At 46.9% G+C, this 16,160-nt stretch overlaps 1 protein-coding gene across 3 annotated transcripts in view; it reads right to left on the bottom strand.

Annotated features, from left to right (window-relative positions):
* Positions 1 to 11,684: 11,684 nt before the first annotated feature.
* EGFLAM (EGF like, fibronectin type III and laminin G domains) overlaps positions 11,685 to 16,160 on the bottom strand; it is a 185,305-nt gene continuing 180,829 nt past the window's right edge. For all 3 annotated transcript variants that reach the window (XM_039222918.1, XM_039222917.1, XM_039222919.1), the window contains 2 exons: positions 13,658 to 13,761; positions 11,685 to 12,878 (listed from right to left, as the gene is read on the bottom strand). In XM_039222918.1, the coding sequence (XP_039078849.1) occupies positions 12,724 to 12,878; positions 13,658 to 13,761 (259 nt within the window). In that variant the 3' untranslated portion in view covers positions 11,685 to 12,723. The remainder of the gene's footprint in view (positions 12,879 to 13,657; positions 13,762 to 16,160) is intronic.

The raw sequence follows: 16,160 nt of genomic DNA, 5'->3' as shown, positions 1-16,160 counted from the left end.
ACATAACATTTTGGGAAAATGTGAATATGTTATGAATAATTGAAGACCACACACAAGAAGAAACCCTGTTTGGTTCGTTGTTGTGGAAGGGTGGGTATTGTAAGATACCCTGGGATTTGTTTGATCCTACTATTTTCTCAAAAAGGAGCATGGCTTTTTCTGGAATACATTTCAATTCAGAATTGCTTGAAAAAGATTGGTTTGGATAGAAAGACATCCAAAATTTGACATTGTACCACCTTAAAAACATGTCCAAAGGAAAAAAAAAATCATTTAAAAATTCTTAACTATCCTAAAGGAATGCAAGTGTTGCCTTTTCTTCTCTTTCATTAGTTAGCCAGAAGTCAGAGATCATCTTTATAATGTTAGGAAATTGCCAGTTTTTACTTTCAAAATTTTAGAGTGAATTACTGTTTACAAAATACACATACTGTGAACAGATATAACTTTTGTTTTTTATAAGGTTGTTTGTAGAATGTTTTTTTAAAGGGTTCTGTGTTAAATATTTTCAGTTTGTAAAATAAGTACTAGTAACTGTTTACTAATTTTTGTTTGGTCAGGTTTGTGCAGATGTAGCTGAAAGGGAGAAACCAAATCCAACACTGTTCCCGTTTTCATTTCTTAAAATGTCACCACTACAGATTAAAAAAAAAAAAACTGAGCTATCATTTGTTATGTTCTGTACCTAAAATCATGCTTAATCCTATAAGGAAACATTTAAATGCTCGTGCAGAAGAAGCAGACTACAGATTGCAGTATATTTGTGTCATTCGGTCTGATTCCCAGAATTCCAAGTTCAACATGGAATAAAACAACTCCACTTAACAGAGATGACAACTGAAGTATTTTATGCCTTGTGAAAATGTGGAGATTATGTTACTGTTAGAATGGAAAATTTGAACATTTTATATCCTCATATAATTTCAGAATTTAGTTTCCGTATCTTTTGGAGAACATGGTTATATCGAGAACATAGAATATAAGTAACCTATTACTAAGACATCTTAAATGTAAAACTAGTATGCTTGGCTGTTAACTCCAAAGATGTTACTTATGTTTGTTTTTAAAACATGCATGTATTTAACAATTTTATCATAGTATTGTCATGAAAAAATAAATATATTTTCTTACAACTTACACAGATGAATTTGGGCATTACTGTTGTTTTATTCTCCTGTTGTAAGCACTTAAGTAAAAGTAGCTTCTGGTTTGTTTAATACTTCTGTTAATTCTCATAAGAATTATACTGGTTTATGAAGCAGTCACAGGGCTATATGTTTTTAATATTTTAATACATTGCTATGTCATTGACATAATTGTCCACATCTTCCACTAAATCTATATTCTGTGTGCCAGAAATGTTAGCATAAAAATAATGGAAAAGTGGGAATCCAACATTATAAAACAAGTAATACTGGTCCTTAAAGTATGGTTTCTAATTTCTTTCCTCTAAAGACAAACATTTCTGGAGCTTCTAGGAATATATCAAAATTAGTTTTATCTCAAGTTACCCAATTTGGAAATCCAGTCATTGATACCGCAAAACCTTGGTAATTTTCAAGCATGAAGTGATCTTAAGTAGAGTTTCATAAGGGGAAAAATTAAGTCTTTCGTCCTGTGTAGCTTGTGCTTTACCCAGAGTAACAACTAAAGTATGAATGGGCCACATTTTAACCTGAAGAAACTGTAGACCGATTGTGAATTAGTTGTGAAACACGTATTAGCATTTAAGTCCTAGAAGAGCGTGTACATGTGGTCTGTTCTTCATGGAGATGTCCATCCATAACTTGTTTCCCAGATGGTGAATTCTTGAGACGAAATTTATAACACCATCAACCCTAGGGACTTTGAAAAGGTCAAAAAGAGAGGAGCAATGTAAGTATGAGGGACAGGAAAATAGAGATGTATGAACTTGTTTTTAATGTATTCGACATCACTAAAAATGTTAGTTAACAAACTCCAGTTCTTTACAAAAGCTGTGTAAGAATTAGCTTTAAATGGCCTCAGGGCGTCTAGGTGGCTCAGTCAGTTAAGCATCCGACTTCTGCTCAGGTCACAGTTCGTGGGTTCGAGCCCTGCATCAGGCTCTGTGCTGACAGCTAGCTCAGAACCTGGAGACTGCTTCAGATTCTGTGTCTCCGCCCCTCTCTGACCCTCCCCTGAAATTAATACAAACATTAAAAAAATTTTTTTTAATAAAAAAGAATTAGTTTTAAATGGCCTATAAAGTATCCAGTACCCTTCCCCTGGAGTGACTAACAGAAAAATTGAATTAAAGGTATTTATTCGGTTTCAGAACCAGCGAAGTTGATGTAACTAGAGATGTCTTGAACTAATTTGGGGTTAAGTTGGAAATGATTTTATCCCAGAGTGATTAGTCTCAGATTAAAGAGAAAAGAAAAGCTTTTGAGGATGATTTTGGTAAAACCTAGGGAGCAGAAATCATGTTAAAATGAGTGTAACTGAAGTATGCTTACTGGCTGATCAAAGTTCTCCCTGACCCTTTGAAAGGTAAGAATGAGTCTGAGGTCGCAGCTCAAATGCAAATCTGTTTCCCCTGTGACCCCAGCCAGCTTTGTCACTGCTGTGGACCCACGTCTTCACATCTTCGCGGCAGACTCCTTCCAAGGCCCGAGCCCGGCTGTCTGTCTGCTTATCCCTGCAGGTGCTTGCTCACACCCCCACTCACCTTGTCCTCAGTGCGGATTCTGATTCAGGAATCAGGGCAGGAAGGAGGCCCTGAAGAAGCAGAGTGCCAGACACGTGCACGCTCTTAATCCCAAATGGCCCAATTACCAACAGCCAATGGCCCACACCTTTCGCAAATGGACCTCGAGTCTAATTTTCTGTTTCCATTGGTGGCTCCTTTCCTCTCCTGTGGTGGTGGATGGGGGTTTCCCATGAGGCCAGGCTGCGGCTGCCGTGCCTGAGTGTGCAGAGCTGGCTCCCAGCTGGTTTCACCACCTCCTACCTGGGCCACCTTGGGGGAATTGCCCAACCTCTCATTCTCCTCCACTCTAAATGGTGGGTCCTGATAATCTCTTTTTGCAAAGCTGTTGGGAGGACTCCCACAGTGCACATGATGCTCCCAACAGCGTAGATGTGGGACTGTCACAGGTATCTCTATCCCTCCAGAAACCTCAGGAACGCCTCTGACTTTGTGACCAGCACCTCAAAGGTGTAAATGCCTTCAACATGGATAAGATGCACCACCCAGAGGGGTGTTTGTTACACGGCAAGAGGCCTGCAAAGATGAACCATGGGGCCTGTTCCTGCCTGCTCAGGTGCTGGACTCTACCTTTCTTTACTTGGGTAACTGTCTCCATCCTCACATCTCAGTTAAAACATTGCTGGCTCAGAGAAGTCTCTTCCAGTGTCCCAGGACCTCCACCTCTCCACACACCCCATCTGTCCCCGCACCCCACCTCTGTGCAGCACCCTACCTCTCCCTGCATTCCACCTCTGTGCAGCACCCCCACCCCTCAGGGCACCCCACCTCTGCACAGCAACCCCATCTCTCCCTGCACCCCACCTCTGTGCAGCACCCCATCCCTCCAGGCACCCCACCTCTCCACGTACCCCACCTCTCTCTGCACCCCACCTCTGCCTAGCACCCTCACACTTCCGGGTACCCCACCTCTCCACACACCTCACCTCTGCATAGCACTCCACCTCTCCATGCACCCCACCTCTGTGCAGCACCCCCACCTCTCCACACACCCCACCTCTGTGTAGCACCCCCACCCCTCTGGGCACCCCACCTCTGCACAGCACCCCCACCTCTCTGCGCACCGAGGTTCTAACGCTTTCTTCGACACAGAAATTGAGGAGCGTCTCAGTGGGCGCTGCACCCATAGAGCTCGGCATTGTATCCATCAGCCACATCACAAGAGCTGGGTAAGTGTTCCTGAAATAACTGTACCTTGAAAAGCCAATACATGGCCTAGTGTGTTTCCTAGATATAAGAACTACGATATTTTACAGAGAGGGGATCCGTCCATGACATTGTCTCCAACCATGGAAAGACAGGGGTCCTCATGGAATTTGCATGCCTAAGACAAGAAATGGAGGCTCCGGTAGTGGCCTAAGGCACTACTTCCCAGGTGAGCCGGGGAGAGTTTGTTCACCGGAGGTCCTCAAGTATTTGTTGAATGTGATGACCCTTTTTTCCTCCTCAAAAATTTGCTTTCACCTCACATCTCTTTGATGGCCGTGGATAAAGGATAAATAGGCTTGACTGAGGTGACAACAGGTTCAAGCCCTCCTCCTGCCCACCATCCACCACCACGTGCACCTCCTCCCTGCCTGGAAATTGATTTCCTTTTCTCTGGGTTAAGGCCTCCGTATCCTTCCAAATGACAGTTTGCATAACCAAGGGGTCCATTTCTGTCCCTACCTTCTTCCCAGAATTGGGTATCTACTTCAGAAGACAGCCCTTCTGGCATCTCTCAGACATTTACCTGATGGGTAGGTGAGTCCCGGTAAGTTCTGCAGGCCACGTGGGACAGTAGACCCTCACTTTACCTGGGGCTAACACGTCTCTTCTCTACATCCAGAACTTTCTTCTCTCAGGTCAGGTCACCCCAAAGAGCTGGGCCCGTAGTGCCAGGCCCTTCCAAACTTAAAGGCAGCCGCCTTTTCCAACGGCCTCCCAGCACGATGGGTGAGGACTCTGGTGGGCCTGGACTGTGTCATGTATCCGTCCATGGGCCGGTCACGTGGCCAGACAGAGGTTCTGTTCAAAGACCACTTTTACAAAAACCACACATTCAGAGTCGGGGGAGGACCAGTTCCCCGAAAAGAAGAGAGGTAGAATTCTGAGTGAACAAAACAATAAATATTTACTACAGGCTCACTGAAGACAAACTAGAAAATAAATGAAAGGAAAAGGAAAAAAAAATCACACTGTCTTCTTATACAGCATTACCTATTTTTAACACTTTGCCTTTTATCCTCTCAGACATTTTTCCTATGTGAATGTGTATATGTAAACATTTAGACATTTCCATAGACATGTATATGTGTGCCTATAAAAAGGGTTATCGTGTATATTCTGTTTTCAAACCTGATTCTTTTATTTAACATACTTTGAAGATCTTTTCATATCAGTAGAATATTTATATGCATTGTTCTTTCATGGATGTGTAACACTCTAGTGTATGGAAATATTATTTAAATTTCTTATTCCTTATTGAATTCCTCTAGTACGTAATTTATTTATACTATTCATATTTTCATTAAATAATGGGTGACTTTGAAAGTCAGGCAAAGATATTTGGCGTTGATTTGATTGGGACTAAAAACAACACTCAGATTTCCCACTAGGAACCATTGGCACACTATTCCCAAGCACTTCCCAATCAACTTTTCGATGCCATAAAATGTGGTCTTCTATACCAGCTGACTAACGAAGATTCCGACCTAATGCACAGCTCTGCTTACACACTACTTTCTCTAAGATGATGGGGCGACCAGCAGGAGCGTGGAATGGGGCTGCTCAGGGCTCGTGCTGGGGTGGCCGCTAGAGAAGGCAGCCCCTGGGTCAGTTTCAGCCAGTCCTCAGGGCGCCCACACCAGCAGCTGAACTCCATCCCGGGCCCTTCATTATTGGTAAGGGTCCCTGGGCCCAAGGGAAACAGGACTTTCAGGCACTATGAATAGGGACTTTGAAATCTTTTGCTGCCCTCTGGGAATAGAAGTCCCTTTATCCTAGGAGTCTTTCTTTGACTCATTTGTGTAGGGAAGTAGCAGACCGTGGCACATGCCTTACTGAGAGAGCACATGACATAAAGTGTGTCTTAGGAAAACAAATCTGGTTTCCGGTGAAGTACTGTGTGGAGGTAGCACAGCCCGCAGTCAGGGTTGATGGGTTCTGGCAAGCAGGATTCTGAGACAGTCCCCAAGATTCTCGCCCCCAGGGTACGGGCCTGCGACAGTCCCATTCCCTGGAGTGTGAGCCCGACCGGTGACTGTAACAGGATGGCACTCTCAGGATTAGGTTGCCCTTCAGTTGACGTGTGTTAATAAAAAGGAAGATTATCCGGGTGGGTAGCCTCATCAAGAGCTCTCACGGGAGGGAACAGGCCTTGAAGAGAGTCTCTCCTGACAGCTTTGAGGGAGCAGGTGTCCAGTGAGCATGTCAGATGAGACCAAGCCCAGGTGGATTTGATTTGAGGAGCCGAGTCTTCTCTCTCCTTCATATGCCGTGTCTCCTCCAGGGTTTGGCTCCCACAGAGCAAATCCTTAGTAAATGATCATGAAGCAAACACATGTTGGCCCGTTAAGGAAGGGGAGCTCTAAGGCAATGCTCGTGAGGCCCCGGGAGATCATTCTGGCGTCCCTCCCTCCTAAAAGCCCCCAAGCCTCTGTATAAACCCCCACGGCTTCAGGCTGCCAGGCCAGAGGCAGTCATGTCACAGTAAGCCTTGGCACAACATTTCACCTCCCCGGGCCTGTTTGAGGGGCTGGATCAGGCTGTCACCCAGCTTCCTTCACGCGTGAGGTTGTAGAAACGTTGACTCGGACAACCGGTGGGCATGTCTTCTGCTCTGACAGTGCCCCCATTTCACACCCACGCACCCCCAGGTGCCCTTCGGAGCTGAAGTTTGTGACAACACAGGACTGCAGCCGGGGCAGTCTTGAACTCATACCACTCTCCTCCACACTCTCTTGGTCTGATAGTCTCTTCACCTGGCCTCTGCTTTCCTGTAGCCTGTTTCCTAACAGCACTCGCTGCAGCTGAGCCTCTGGCCCGGTGCCCGTTACTTTCGTTGCTAAATGAGGATAGCTGAGCGAATTTCTTGAGCTCCCCTGGCCTTCCTTCTCAGAGACATTCCAATCTAAGTCCTCTTTAGCCAAGTCAGAGCTGCAGCCTCATAAGCGGGCTGTCCAAGAAGGCTAGAGCCCCAGGCTGGGCCCTTGCTTGGAGGTGGGCAGCTGGGACTCTGAGCGGGGGGGGGGGGGGGGGGGGGGGGGGGGGGGGGGGGGGGGGGGGGGGGGGGGGGGGGGGGGGGGGGGGGGGGGGGGGGGTGGATCACCCCACATGTTTGGAGATTTCTGTGCCTTCGTAAAACACTTGGAGCGTGAGCAGGTCAGCAAGATAAAGATAGACAAATAGAAAGCAGCGGCCTCATCCCAATGCTGAGACATAGTGTTCCTCTCACATCCTTCCAGGAAAAGACAAGTGCTCCCAGGAGCCTTTCAAGGACCAAAGAAGTCTCTGCAAAGGCAGACACGAAGCGGTGGAGGGGAGACAGCGAGTTTTCTCTGCTGCTTGCCCTGCGCTTTCAGTGCTTGGCTTGGCCGGGGCCCCCGGGAGCACGCTGCTGCTTGGAAATAATTTGCAGCAGCTCCCCCGAGTTCTGGAGGCTATTTGTGGAGGGGGAGGTGAAGGCGAGAAGGGAAAAAAAATTTCAAACCCAGACCTTATTGCATCCTGGGGGGCCCTTTTCCCCACTCTGATGGAATGGCTTTGGTTTCTGCTTTCAGATGTATTTGAACCAGTCACTGAGAAGAGACCTTTGGAAGAAGACAGATTCGAGCTCGGATGAGAAACCGGTAAGCAGACACCTGGGCACTGGCCCCTCACCCACAGGACTATGCTACCTGTGACAGCTCACCTGAGGACACGCCAGAAGGCCACTGAATAATCCTGGGGTCCCTCAGCCTGTCCTGTCTGACTGCAGGTTGGGGTAAGGGGTAAGAAGTTCCACAATGAAGCATCATGCTTGTGTCCTCACGGAAGGACCATGGGCAAGGCGCCCTGTCTTTCTGGCCAGCTTGTCTTGCCAAGCCAAACAGGCCGTGCACATCTGCTCTGTGCGCCATCAAAGGAGGGCTGTCATTAAGGTGGAGCACGTGAACGTGGGACTGGAGTGTAATTACTCACCGGGCCTACCCCGGAAGCCAGGCCATGTCATTGCCCAAATGTAGCCACCTGTAAGCATGAACTTCCGAAGGACAGCCCGTCACTTCCACTGAGACCTCTGAGAAGCTGATCGCACCTTATCAGCTAAGGGTCTGGTCTGGTTCAGGGCACACCCGCACCCCTACCTCCATCCTCAAGGGCAGCTACCGGGTGCGGCCGGTCTGGGCCGGAGCTATAAGAGGCCATGAAGGGAGTGTGGAGTGGCTAATGCTTTGTCCAGACCCCTCTCCTAAAAGATTAATGGTCTTTCTACTCGGAGCTGGAATTCTTTGCCTTTATTTTCCCCAGCAGCTGGGCCTCTGCAGGCCGCCCCAGGCGCTCCCCTCCCGAGGAGGAACAGACTTCTGGGGCAGGGGGTTGGCTGTCAGGGCTGAGAGGGGTTGGGAGCCGCTCCTACTCCCTATTCTTCTTCCTTTGGGAACTCTCAGTGCTAAAAACAAGCATTCTGAGAACCATATTTTTCTGGGTTAAAGGTGAAAAATGCAGCATTTCCTCCAAGTGGAAAGCACTGGGGCTGCCAGCTCCAGGCACATTTCCGAGATCCTTCCTCCCACTCAGGGAGGAGGCAGCCTGCTCGCAGGGGGAGAAGGGATGAGGTGGGTGGTGAAGGGAGGCAAGGAGGGAAGTCGGAAGGAAAGCACCAGTTACTCTGAAACCAAGGCAGTGAGTGTATGGAAGCCTGAGGCCTGTTTGTGTTGGCGTGGGCTCGGAGGCTGGGACAGGACCAGGCCTGGAAATGAAAAGCAAATAGAGGGTGGCCAAGCAGGGTGGCCATTCAGAGTGGTGCCCACCAGGCCAGGGGCATCAGGCTGCTACTCACGGGCTTCTGGGACAGTGCGGGGACGAACAAGATCCCTCCCACCCCAGCCTTCCAGAAAGAAATCCCACAACTGGATGAGAGGAAACTAAGCCAGTTTTAATAGGACAGGCAAGAACATCCACTGTCCCCACCCCGTCTTCAGCCATCCTTGCTTAGAACACATGGAAGCCTGGGGAATTTTCTCAGGTCCTGGCTGTGGGACAAAAGATCTTTAGGAACCCATGCTTCACGATAGCCTTCCCGGCCAGGACAGGCATTGTGTTCACCTCCCAGCTCCCTGGCTCCTCAAACCTCTCTCTGGAGCCAAGGGCCCAGGAAGCTTCTTCAACGTTCTCTCAGTAGAGCCACTACCCCAGAGCTATGGCACAAGTCCTGTCCCACTGCTAGTTCCCCCTCCTCAGAATAAAAACATGGCTGCCAAGTATCAGGCAACGGGCGGAAGGAAGAAGGAGGACAGGGCCCAGCAGATGAGGCTGGAGGAAGGGCAGATATGGACCCATAGGCTGGCCACCGACACCTTCACAGACCTCGTCCCCACCACAGGGAGAACCACGGCCGGGAGCCACCTCACCCCCACTGCATGTCTTGCTGTGCGGATTGAATCCATCAATGGCTCAGATTTGGATTTTTCACCCTCGCTGTATCTTGCCCTCTGCTGAGTGACTTAGTCTCTCTTCTACAGAGGTGTGGTCTATTTCTTCATCTCTTACATCTTTGACTAACAGGATGTGGCAGAAGGGACCGTGGCAGTTCCAAACCTAGGCTGTCAAAGGTCTAACACATTTAGTCTATTCTTTGCCCTCTTCTCCAGTAAAAAGGGCATGTCAGCCTATCCACTGGGCCCACAGGGAGGCGAGAGCCACACGGAACAGACTCAAGTCACCTCATCATCCCAGCCAAGGCCATCCTAAATCAGCCAACTGCCATCCATGCGAACAGGTCAGCTGAGACCAGAATAACCACCTGGCCAAGCCCGGCCGAGAGCTGCCAGGCTGGCCGCTCAGGGCATGAGAGCCATCGGTCCTTACTGTGGTTGCCCCTGAGGTTTTGTGGCTGCCTGGCATGCAGGTTTTTGTAGCAATAGATAACAGATGGAGAGGAAACCGGGGCACCCACAGACCCGGCTTGAGATCGTCCCTGTTCTCCAGCCATTGACCCCAAGCCCAGTTCCTCAGCTTCAGAACAAAGTTTTTATCCCTGCAACCACGTCCACTAGAAACTCATTCCATATCTCCTGGGTTTTGCTCACTGGAAGGGTGAAAGAGCCTTGCTCTTGGCTTGGGGTATATTGTCTCTTACCATGTTCTCTGATCCTGAGCCCCCAAGGGATTAGTTCCTTGTGGGTCACCCTATTCTGGTGCCCTCTTTCCAACAGGATCCCTACTGCCCCCAGCCCACGATGGTGTCACCCTTTCTCATGCCTTCCCGACCCGCCCAGGGTGGGGGTAGGGGAAAGGTAGCTCACAATTCTTAATCAGCTTCTACACTGGCTCCTAGGACTTCACGCCTGGGTCACTGCATTTTTCTCTGGATGACACCTGTAGGGAAAAGCTTGTCTACAGCATAACTCTGGTGGCTTCAGCTCAGCTGGATATTTTGCTAAAATAACAATGGTTTTTGTTTGTTTGTTTTGTTTTGTTTTGTCTTGTGTTTTGGCTGGAGGCCATGGATTCAAACTGTGCGAGGAAAGCAGCCCCATGGTATCTTGGGAAGCACTGGTCCTAGCAGTCCCCAAGGAAAAGATGGTGAGGTGGAGGTGGTTGGGAGGTGGTAAAAGCCACTTTCCAAGACATCTTCTGATCGAGTCCCTGAAGGGGACAGAGAATAAAGATATGTTGGCTTAAGGAATGTAAACTTCTAGGCTGAGAAAATGCCACCAAAAAATTGTGCAAAGACATGAAAATCCACAAAGAGTTCAGGAAATCGTGTAGGATACAGACTGAAGGATATGAGAACATAGCAACATGATACTTCTGTATTTTCTAAGCTGATCGCTAGCAGGAAGATTTTGTGATTAACTAAAATAGGGCACAAAGCAAACAAACAAACAACACGAGCTTTCCACTACTTGGTTTTCCTGCAAACTGTACTCCCAAGGTGACCTCCACAGGAGGGAAGGAATGATCATGCCTGTTGCTGTTATGACCCTTGTCATTATTACCTCCATTGTTCTTCCTCCAGCAGAGAGGGTCCTGGTCATCAAAGGTCCCAAAGGTGGGAGGCAGAAGGCGGACGCACAAAGTGAACATCTCTAATGTATTTATTCATTTCTCAGAATATATATATTTTTTCTTATTTTAGAAAGAGAGAGACAACAGGGGAGGGGGAAAGAGGGAGGGAGAGAGAGAATCTCTTCTGACAGTCTGCACACTCAGTGCAGAGCTCGACACGGGGCTTGATTCCCACAACCCTGGGATGACTACCTGAGTCAAACCAAGAGGGACGCTCAATCGCCTGAGCCACCCCAGTGCCCCATTTTTCAGAATTCTTAAAGTGCCCACACTGTGCTTTGCCCAAAGCTCAGATCTTTGCAGCAGATGGTGCACACATAAGAGGCGAGTCATGATGGGCTAATTATAGGCTCTTATGTGAGTTGGATCACATTTCCCTTCTCTTTGGGGTCAGTGTACATCTCACCTTTCCCTTAGCAAGTCCCGTCCTGGAGACCTGCCAGTGAGCCAGCTGCCTGCGGGGTCACAAGCGTGAACAGTGCAGGGGCACGGCGGACAGCTCAGAGGAAGCAGCCCTGTCTGGTTCTTGCTCGGACGCTCAGACCACGCTGAGGACATCCCCTGTCCCGGAACAGTCTTAGAATCACCACTGTAAGACTTGGAGGGATCGTTTCTACCGCTCGTTACCAATCGGGTCAGTGTCCCTTTGTGGACAGCGCCTCTGCCAGGATCCATAACACCGCCCCCAAATGAATACCAGACTGAATGAAAGAGTTCTAGCCTTCTTCCTCTCTTTTATTCAAGTTCACTACAGACAGACCCCCCTCGCTTGAAACAAAAATGACAGTGACCCCCTCGGTAACACAGGTGCCTTTTAATCTGCTTATTTTGGAAGCTTCATATTCATCTCCTTGAGCCATCAACATTTACCGAAAGAGAACGGTCAGCTCCCCAAAGTGTTCACCCCAAGTTACCTCTCCCACTCCAAATGATGCCAAAAGGGCCCAAACAAGTCTCTTTTGGGAGAAAATTTTTTGGAAGTGTGCAAAGAATTCAGGGTTGTCCACGCCAACTGGCAAAAGTATACTGTGTGGACAATCTGCAGCTATAAAAATATACACATACAAAAAGACAGCTACAAAATCATGGTGCCCATCTTCTTAGATTTGCATTATAAAAAGGAGGGATTTTTCATTAAAGGTAAACTTTGGGGGGGACAGCATTATAATTGTGATCCCATGCCTAGTCTCCCCTCATCCTTATTTTCATGGAATAGTCAGAGCAGACTGAGCTAGCCACTGAGGAGTGGAAGGGATTAATCCTAATAATTCATGAGGCAAGGTGAGAAATCCGAGGTTCAAGGTCAAATGGTCATTCTGCTGTCAGTAAGAGAGTCATGAGTCAGGGAAGGAGGGAAGTATTTTAATACTGCCCTTTGGGTCTCTATTTTTTTTTCTTTCTTTTTTTATGCACTATGAATCACAACACAGTCATTGAGCTACAGCAGACAGGCTCTGGAATTTGCATTGATGTGTGATCTGTGGCAGCCCCTACACCATCAGTGGACAAAGTTCAATGCTTCCTACACAGAGTATTCCGCTGGGTTTGGCCCACAGAGTGTCAGCAGGAAAGGCCACGCGGGGACTCCTGTCTTGAGTCTCGATTCTCATCAGGGTGTACTTTCTCCTTGATGAGAGGAAGCACACCTGGTCCCCGTGCCTCTGTGTACGGCATCAGGCAGGGCCGCAGGGCCCCTGGGACTCTCAGGATAGAAGGCTGTGTCCTTTGGGCAAGGCCAGCTGGTGTTACTTGGCTCCACAAGTGTTGATGTTTTTCCCATCCACGGCGTCTTCCACGAGGGAAATGTGGTAATCGGTGGACAGGGTAAAATGAGAAATACAGCCCACAAGGCCTCGCATGTATTGCCTGTTAGTGTGCAGAGCAATTTCTTTCATTCCACCTGCCAGGAAGCAAGACGGAGGTGAGGTGAGCCAAAGGGGAGGATGTCTCTTTAGGACACTTGAGTGTCTACTGACCTAGGTATCCCTCGGTTGAGGGCTGTAAGCTCCTTGAACAGTGCACAGCATCTGTCCAATTAATGATTACGCTTGAGGGAACAGACTGACATATCAATCTGACACACAACCAAATGCTATTTACACCTACCTCCCATGCGATTTCTGGCCCAACTGACCACTTATAGCCAAACAGTATCTGGTTAATTTTGATATGTTGTATAACGTCAACAAGATGCAGCATATAGTTAAATGTGATGTCATCTTAAACAGAAAGAAATACACTGACATTGAATGATTTCAATTAAGTGCACTTTTAGGAAATATCATATGGATAGAGATGTATTTTCTTGTTTGTGTGTCTGCAGTAGTGGGTTCTAAGCCATTTACAGAAATACCACTCATTCTAATTCTGAGAGGGCCAAGAAAGACCGTGCTTCCTCCGAGAGAACGTTCGGAGCTATATTAAGCAGATTCCTGTTCTATAAACAAGAAAAGCATGGTTTTCCTGGTGGCTCAGCCCAAAGCACAAAAGCATCTAAGTGTTTCCTGCCCCCTCAGCGATGAGTCAGAAGTTCAGAAAATGGAAGAATATCTGGAAAGCTTCCCAATTCCCAAGTATCTGATCCAACGAAATGCACCACTTTGGGCAGCCCCACCATGACGAATGGAAGACTAACGTGAAAGCACCAGCATAATTTAGACTTGGTCAAACGTCACTTACCCACATACAGAGCTCCATTGATGTTGAGCTGCCTCATCATGCCAGGTGATTTGCCTGTTCTGGCCCCATAGTCATCCACGGTTATCTTTCCAGACTGGCCATCCCTGTAGAAGCCACGATTTTTGGAGCTTCATTCAATTACCATCCATTTTAACAAAACTGTATTCAAGTACCTACTCTGTGCCAGCAACCATGCTAAATGATAGAGGTGCAAAAATAAACAAAAAATTCCTGGCCCTCAGGAGTTTATGGTCTACTGAGGCAAACAAAAAATCAAATTGTAAATGACAACACTGTGTCCCCACCCTGCGGTAAAGGAATACGAGGATGCTGTGGAATTACGCGGGAGGAGAGAGGATCAGGGAAAACCTCAGAGGAGACTCTGTCTGAGATGACTTTCGAAGGCTGGTTAGGTAAGGTGAAGGAGAAGGGTAATGCAAGCAGGAAGTGGCAATGTCAAAGGGAGAAGAGACACAGGACTGGTACAGATTGAGCACAGAGAATTCCGGAAGTGGGAGTAGAGCAGCCAGAAGCAGATGGTGAAGGGCGTTTCTACTAAAGGGAACCAGAGAAGAACGTGTAAGGGGAGAAGTGGTCATGACATGATGGCCATGGTGTGTGTGAATGCTATTCTAAGCAAAACAGGAAGCCAATGAAGCAGGTATTGTAGAGGAAGGCTTACTCTAGGGGAGGACAAAGGACAGCTTAGAGGTTTCTAAAGGATTCAGAGAGAGTCATCCAAAAGGGACTCTGAGCACAGTGGAGTGGAGGTGTTCATCTGTGGCAAGGGCTTGAACCATTTTCTTAGCTGGTTTCCAAAATTTCCCAGCTCCGTGACCTTCTTCAAAAAACTGCCTCTGTTTGTACAGTTCTTGGAGGGGGTGTATAAACCCAGGTTGCATTTTTTTTTTTTAAAGGAATTCAGTACTGATCTTCCAATGTTCCTTTTTTATAGCAAACTTGTTCTTATTTCTTGTGTTAATAGCCTCTCTTCCCTCTCTGACAATCACAATATGTTTTATCATTTTTTTATTCAAGTCTGTTTCCTTCAAATTGCTTTGCTATGTTAATTTGTGGCGATACCCATCTTTTACACTGGAGGCTTTATTCAAATGCCCAGTGATTACTGACTGCCACTTCACAGGTAGGTGAAGAATAAAAGCACTAAAAAGCAGATTGGAAGCTCTGTGTGCAGGATGGGTTCTGTTGACTGTGGCTTCACTGTGCTGCGATTTGGCTCAATTATTTTCTTGGGGGACACCTGAATTTTTTACTTTCTTTACGCATGGCTGCCAGCATTCTGTAATCTCACTGGGGGAAGAATTATAGGGTTCTTAATATTCAATATATGAGCTTGCATACAGTCCCCAGCCCAGTATACAGTACTCCAGGATGTAGTTATGCCTAGTGCCTCCCATTCCAGACCCTTATTTCACTTTCTCCAGAGAACGGTCTTTCATTATTTTCCCATGGTTAGGGAAAGGGCAGTGTGCCAAATATACGAAGTAGAAAGGGAGTCTAGGTTCCAACTCTTCAAGTAAATTCAAGGAAATTTTTAAAAATCAATCTTCCTGCTTTTAGCCCCTCTTTCACCTTCAAGAGGTTTCTGGCTCTACTTCCTTTTTGGGGGGTACAGTAATATAAATCTGTTGCCCGGGCCTCACATCTTGGTAGCAACTCTTCTAGCAACCAGCTTTAGAGGTAATTCTGTTCTGTCCTCACCCTCGAGACCATATACTGCCTCCCCATTTTGGATATGCTTTTTTAGAATCTCCTACCTGACTGCTGTGATGGGCAAGTTTGGCTTGCCTGACCTGCCATTTCCTCCCCTCTATTACTCTAAAGAATTCTATTTTTTTCCTATTTCATCTCATCAATTCTAAGAATTTTTCATTTTTTTATATCTCTGAAATGAGTATACATCTTATGATCAGTGGCTTCTTAGATTTGAAAAAACATGATATCAACTTCTAACATAATAAGTAATGTACTTTGTTATTAGGTTCATTATTTATTGTCTACTGCCTCCCGTTGGAATGCAAAACCATCAAGGCAAAGGTGATGGTAATATTCAATGATGTATGTCATGTGTCTGGAATAGTATATGGCTCACTGCAGTAGGCGAATGCATAAGTGAATGTGTGAAGCTTCAGCATCCTCATCTGAAATGAGAGTAACTAAGTCTATCCTACAAGGCTACTGCAGAGATGGGAGATTATGCGTGCAAAGCACAAAGCATGGTACCTGATATGTAACTGCTCTATGAAGAGTGGTAGAGGAAGATGTTGCTATTGTTATCAATACCATCATCATTCTCATCCATAAAATGAAGATCATAAAACCCAAGTTGCTGTGAATATTAACCAAGATAAAGTCTGTAAGGCACCTGGCATCTTAAAGAACCTTAATGCATGAAGATTTGCTTTCTCTTTTCTGCTAGGATTAATTTCTACAAGACCAGGGTTACTCAGAATAAGACTATGTAGCAAGCAGAGCTCCCCTT

The sequence above is a fragment of the Hyaena hyaena genome, unplaced genomic scaffold (assembly GCF_003009895.1).
Source record: "Hyaena hyaena isolate Hyena2069 unplaced genomic scaffold, ASM300989v1 scaffold_1212, whole genome shotgun sequence".
NCBI lineage: Eukaryota > Metazoa > Chordata > Mammalia > Carnivora > Hyaenidae > Hyaena > Hyaena hyaena.
Note: the sequence above shows the minus strand (reverse complement) of the source record. Positions and strands in the feature narration are given on the sequence as shown.